The 6,526-nt window shown below is 36.9% G+C and overlaps 1 protein-coding gene across 1 annotated transcript; it reads right to left on the reverse strand.

The window, feature by feature from the left end:
* Positions 1 to 877: 877 nt before the first annotated feature.
* LOC122630162 (UPF0602 protein C4orf47 homolog) lies at positions 878 to 4,884 on the reverse strand. The gene is made up of 4 exons (XM_043814346.1): positions 4,788 to 4,884; positions 4,518 to 4,684; positions 3,819 to 4,098; positions 878 to 1,266 (listed from the first exon to the last, which is right to left on the reverse strand). Exons 1-4 carry the CDS (start codon positions 4,861 to 4,863, stop codon positions 878 to 880), a joined length of 912 nt encoding a protein of 303 aa, XP_043670281.1. The 5' UTR covers positions 4,864 to 4,884.
* Positions 4,885 to 6,526: the final 1,642 nt, after the last annotated feature.

The following is a 6,526-nucleotide window of genomic DNA, read 5'->3' on the forward strand; positions in this document are numbered from 1 at the left end:
GAGTTGAAAGGAAGCTAGAACGAGAATAGAGGAGGGAACAGAGTTAGGGTATCCTTTTACGTTCGCATCGACTTGTATTACCTTTCCTCGTAAAAATAGATGTAGGAAAACAGAAGGGAGGACGACATTTACGATCTCACGATACATTTACTCTTTATATATATATATATATATATATATATATATATATATGTATGTATGTATGTATGTATGTATGTATGTATGTATGTATGTATGTATTTATGTATATATGTATGTATGTATATATATGTATATATTTGTTCAAATATAAAAATAAAAAGGGAACAATACATTGTAAATCAAAATGAATGCGTTTCAAAAAGTAAAAGTTAGACGACAAGGATATCCTAGCGGTGAGGATTACAAGGATTTAAAGTCGAGCCGACGAGAGAATACAATTTGTTTTGTACGAAAGTTTTTACCTACGAATGCGCTAGAGTCATCCATTAGGAAAGTTCGCGATAGCAGGTGGAAATCGAGAGAACACGAACGTTTAATTGGCCTCTGTACAAAATGCTCTTGGGTATATCGTGCGAGTATAAAGAGAGAGAGAGAGAGAAAGAGAGAGAGAGAGAGAGAGAGAGAGAGAGAGAGAAAGAGAGAGAGAGAGAGAGAGAGAGAGAAAGAAAGAGAAAGATACAACGAGCCGTTCGATCAGCTTAAAAGTGAATCGATGCATCTACCAAATCGTTTCGAGCTTAATACCGAAATACAGAAAACAAGAAAAAGAAAAAGAAAAAGAGAAATAGTCAGAAACAAGAGAAAGACAGGAAAAAAGGAAAACAACGAAAAAGAAAAAAAAAGAAAGAAACTAGCATACACGTACCCAAAGTATTAAGAAAAATAAAAAAAAAATTTATTGAGTCAAAGGATAGACACGTTCGTGATACTCTCGATAGTTGGTCGCGTTACACGATACAGCTGTGACCTGATTGATGATACTGTTAGTATATTTTGTTCGTAGATCAGGTCCACCAGCGATCAATGGTGGTCCAGTCGTGGCATCTCTTGGGATTGTGGGACTATATGGTTCACTCATGTAAGACGGAAACTTGCTGAAGCAACCATCGTGATTTCCACCGGGTGACTTTGGAAATGGGACGTAGATATGACCAGAACCGATGATCTTTTCTTCAATTTCCTTTGGACGCACGTACGTCGGTCCAGGGTTTTTATCGAGATAAGGATTCGGTGGGAAATAATCGAGAGGTGCGCTTGTAGACAAGAAACTTGGCCCTATTCTCTCTGTGGAATATGAAACGTCAACGAGTTAATGGATCCTATGTGTAATTTTCACTTAAAATTTGTGTTGATGCATGTGTTCTTGCTCTCTCTCTCTCTCTCTCTCTCTCTCTCTCTCTCTCTCTCTCTCCCTCTATCTCCCTTTCGACAGCAATGAAAACAGCAAACAGCGAAAACGGAAAGCTTAATTAGCTTTTAGCTTGGTAACTACTCCGTAGCAACGAGCTATGAATTTTCTCGTAGAGTGTAGCTCGATGTAAATTATATACTTTGTCTTCTCAGGGTGGTCATCGTACCTTTTATTATACCTCTCTCCCTATCTCTCTCTCTCTCTCTCTCTCTCTCTCTCTCTCTTGTAATGTGATATTAAATTTAGAACTCTATATAATCACAACATGTAGTATTATCAAAGGTTAGTAAAGGAAAAATAATGAGAATGGTTTTAGTAATGGTTGTTGAATTAATAACATTGACTTACTTAAAAATTTTCAAGAAGTTTTGTTTCTTTGTTTTTCCTTTTTTATAAGCAAATCACGAACGTTAAAAAGAAAAAAGTTGTTTCTCGTTCTTACTTGATAATACCGTGAAAATATAAAGCTGTTGTAATTAATGCGAATGACTTTTCGAAGAATTCAAATATATATTTCTTACTCCGTGAGGTGGAAACTTTAAGCGGTCATAAAGCGTGGTATTATGGGTTTCACCATTGACGATGAGAATTACATCTAACACCGGCCAATGTTGAGACCATTATTTCGCATTAACTACGAAATTCTCTCTTTCTCTCTCTCTCTCCTTTTTCTTTTTTCTCTCTTTTTCTCTTTCTTCCTGTCTCTCTTTCTTCCTGTCTCTCTCTCTCTCTCTCTCTCTCTCTCTCTCTCTCTCTCTCTTTCTCTCACTTTCCTTAAAACTTTGCATCCCTCGCTTCTCGCCGAAATAACATCGTTCGCGGCTTACTGCCATAATCCTTATCTCGTTTAGTGAAACACTTAAAAAATCGTTACGTTAACTTCCAAGATAATATAACTCTCTCGCTTACTTGACTGAACTACGTTAAAACAAACGTGTTTATAAGGTGACACGTCGCGAGCAAAATATCTGCTTGCGGCGTCTGCAAATGTTTGTTGATAAAGCGACAAAAAGAAAAATAAAATTACACGCATATATATATATATATATATATATATATATATATATCACGGACACATACGTAAATATATGAGAGGAGAAAAAATAAGGGGCACCGGTGAAGGAAAAAAATGTTCAAAGCGAATTTCGCTTTTTCCTCTTTCATCCTGAAACACGCATACACATATGCAAGAATGAAAACAAAAATATAAAGAAGAGAAAGGAAAAGCGAGCTTGACACATGGGACTTAAAAAGAAAGTAAAAAAAAAAATAAAACGAAGGACTAAAAAAGAGAGAGACAAAGAGAGATAGAGAGAGAGAGAGAGAAAGAGAGAGAAAGAAAGGAAAGAAAAAAGATAAAAGAAATTAAAACGTGAAGGTAAAACGAAAGAAGAAAACTATATCGTATGGATCAAGATGAAAAGCGTGGGTTGGTACCAAAAAGTAGCCAAAAACGATCTTAACTACGCTGTGGTACGCGTGCTCGTTCTGCGACGAGCACTTTGTCAACGTGGAAGATAAAGCACCGGAAGCGAAGATCTCTTTTAAAAAAGTACGCTCGTTCGTTCTCGCGACTTATTTATTTATGTACGTTCGCGAAAGAAAGAGAGAAAGAGAGAGAGAGAGAGAGAGAGAGAGAGAGAGAGAGAGAGAGAGAGGAGAGAAAAAGAGATGTATATACGTATGTGATACATACATATGTACGTACGTACGTACGTATGTATGGTTAAAAAAATGAAAAGAGAACTTAAAAAGAGAAAGAAGTGGATGTACCCTAGATGGAAAAGAAAAGGACGAAAATTTAGGTGCGAAAGATCCACATCGTGGATGTTGAGCAGCATCCTCCGACATTTATTTTAATCTCTTAGCAAAGAGCACACGTAATCGTCGTCTCTTTAACGACTTTTCGTTAATCCACTGCTATCTCATCTTTTTCTTTCTTTCTCGTTCTTATACTACTAGTACGTTCGTAGTTAATATCATTCTTTTTCTTTTCTTTCATTACTTCTTCTTCTTCTTCTTCTTCTTCTTCTTCTTCTTTATATTTTTTTTACTCCCCTTTACTTCCCTTTCCTTTTCCTTTTTTCTTTTTCTTTTGGGAGGGAGTTTTTTAATCCCTTACATCGAGTATCTCATTTTATTTTCGCAGCCTCGATGGGGAGAATTTTAGTTTATACTATTCATTTCGACCGCACTCAAGCTCTTTCACGTTTAATGAATGTAATCTGGTAAGCGACGCGACGCAGCGTGACCTAATTACAACTACCGAAAGGGCCAAACACGTTGGACACGTAGGACGGTCTACGTCGACACGAAAAAAGCTGTTAATTCAGAGCACTTTTCTCTCTCTCTCTCTCTCTCCCTCTCTCTCTCTCTCTCTCTCTCTCTCTCTCTCTCTCTCTCTCTCTCTCTCTCTCTATCATACCTTCCCTCTTCCTATCCTTTCTTTCTTTGGGATCATAGGGCTCGTGCAAATAAGTGGGATAAGGACTGAAACAAATATCCGCATAACCCGGTCCACCAAGTTTCCCAGGCTGTATCTTGAAATTCGGCTCTTCTCTTTCTCTCTTTGGCTTGGCTCTTAATTCAGGACTGAAGTAAGTCGGGTGCTTGCTAAAACATCCATACGAGTCACCAGACGACGAGTGCTTTTTCGAGGGTGATGGTGGCATCAAGGGTCGACCTATTATCTTGATTTTTCCATTCTGTTATGATAATATCTAATAGGTATATGCAGTTTAAAATGTGATAATATCAGGCTATTTTATTTGAAACAATAAAATATTTTTAATCTAATAAATGTAATATAAATATTTCCATAAATCAAGCTGGATAAATTGAAAATATTTAGTTAACCTTTATACATTTACAATCTTTAACATTTAACGTTATCCGTGTCATACATACATATTATTTGATAAAAAGATAGTATTTTGAAAAAACAAAGAATTAATTTACTTTGAATTTCGATACGTTCGTTAATGATCACACGATTACATAAACAATTTATATAAAACTCGAGCTTGTTAATTTTCTACAAATTTTAGCGAACAACGTTGCTAATATAATAGAATTCCGAAAGATCTCGATGGAATTCAAATAATCCAGTAACTCTTTTAATTACCTGCGATATTGGTTTGGTGAGTGCTTCACCCTTGAAAATTCGTTGGAATTCTTTCTCGAAAAGTTGTTGGGGTGGGCCGGGAAGCAACTGACGACCCTTTTCAAAGGCTATCACGGTCGGTGGAACGTATGGATCGTGCGACGCATTTGGTATATCGTCGAAGAAACCTTAAGGTGCAAAAAAGGGAAGGAAAAAAATTAAAATTGCAAAGAGTATTTCGATCGTTTTTCGATCGAATTCGGTATTGAAGTCCTGTAAAATATTCATTACCAACTCGATCAAGATCCGCTTTCCCATATCGTCGGCCGTATTCAGCTTCTTCTCTAAACCCTCCCCGTCGGCTCATCCTCTTCCGTTCATGCGATAGACGTTTTGACGTGTATTATGTCATCCATTATCGCCTGCTTAACTTCGAGGTTAAGTCGAACGTTTCGAATCGATCTTTATGAAAAGATGAAACATTTTGTTGACGCTCATATTACACGAGGATAAATCAAAATTTATTCATTAAAATTCATTGATCTTGAATCAATACGGAAGCACGATCGTTTTAAAAACGAACGAAGTAATCGTTCAATCATGAATACGTTATATAAAATGAGGAATCGAAATTTACGAAAAAACATTTCCGAAGGAGATATCGCCGAAATAAGAAGGAAAGAAGAAATAAAACAAGAAAATTTTTGTTCGATTTGAGAAACATCCGTCTGACAGTTCTACGGCGGAATGATCCTCTTGCCGTGAAACAGGATCGCCTGAGAAAATCCAGGATGATCCCGTTTCATCGGTCGCCATACTACAATAACTGTCGTTTCCTGTCTTTGAGGTAAAATTATATCCTTCAATAAAAGTCCGACGAGGTCGATTCTCCGAAGGATAAAACGCCCGGTCTGCCGTCATCGCCATTCGAGTTCTCCTCGTTTTCTTAATGATCCAAATTAGCAATAAAATCTGTCGTGCGTAATAGGAGGACATTAATCTAACTCCTTTAACCTTTTTTCTTTGGAGAGACTTCATCGTTGTGTGCTTTGTTCTCCAAGGTTATATCCGACTGAGATACTCATACAGACAATGAGAAGAAAGATAGTAATAAAATATCGAGAAAGGGACAATGGACAATTTTAAATCGTCCGAAAGAAAATCATTTGTCGGAGAGATAGATTAAAATGACGTATGATGTATTTAGGCTCTCTCTCTCTCTTTATCTTAAAAAAAAAAACAAAAAAGAAAAAAAAAGAGGAAAAGTAAAAAAGAAATGAAAAAAAGAACTTTGAATATAATAAATATATAAATAGCTATTTATAAAAAAGAAGAATTTGTAGTCCCTTTTGAAAGATCGAAGCGATGACGGTGCTCGTTCATCGACGACGGAGCTACGCTTTGCTCCTGACCGATCGCCCGTCGTATCGTTGTTAAATTATGAACAAACTGTCCTATTCTTCGTCTCCCTTCCTCCCTCTCCCCTTTCCACTGTCCATAGTTAACCATACCATCGCTCACTTTCAGCTTCGCTTTATTCACCGTGTATGCTCAACCTTTCGGTTCACATTCAAAAACGTTTTGGCTACGCGATAAAATACCTCGACTACGTGCAAAAACACTTTCACGGTTTTCTATCTATCTTTATTCATCTATCTATTCACATATCTCTCTCTCTCTCTCTCTCTCTCTCTCTCTCTCTCTCTCTCTCTCTCTACATAAAGTTATGACGAAAAACGTTTGTAAGCATGTCACTCGTAACATCCTTTTCCCCATGAGTTATGACTAAATTTCATGTCGTCAAAGTTCGATTTAACAAGGTACGCACTCCTTCTCTCTCTCTCTTTCTCTCTCTTTCTCTTTCTCTCTCTATATCTCTTGCTCTCTTTTTCTACACTCTTCTTAATTAAATAAACTAATTGTAACGTAAAGTCTAACATTCATAAGCGGGACTTTCGATTAGCACATTCAACAGTCGTAAACTAAAACGCAAAGTTTACCGTGCCGTTATAACGCAAGGCACAATCAGT

This window comes from Vespula pensylvanica, chromosome 6 (genome assembly GCF_014466175.1).
Source record: "Vespula pensylvanica isolate Volc-1 chromosome 6, ASM1446617v1, whole genome shotgun sequence".
Taxonomy (NCBI): domain Eukaryota; kingdom Metazoa; phylum Arthropoda; class Insecta; order Hymenoptera; family Vespidae; genus Vespula; species Vespula pensylvanica.

Bases quoted from the DNA above. Each gene is read 5' to 3' on its own strand.
- LOC122630162 (XM_043814346.1), bottom strand. From the start codon at position 4,863: ATGAGCCGACGGGGAGGGTTTAGAGAAGAAGCTGAATACGGCCGACGA. The intron at 4,099-4,517 runs GTAATTAAAAGA...TTATCATAACAG, and splicing joins TCACCAAACCAATATCGCAG to AATGGAAAAATCAAGATAAT. The intron at 1,267-3,818 runs GTATGATAGAGA...CATATTCCACAG, and splicing joins AAAGGATAGGAAGAGGGAAG to AGAGAATAGGGCCAAGTTTC.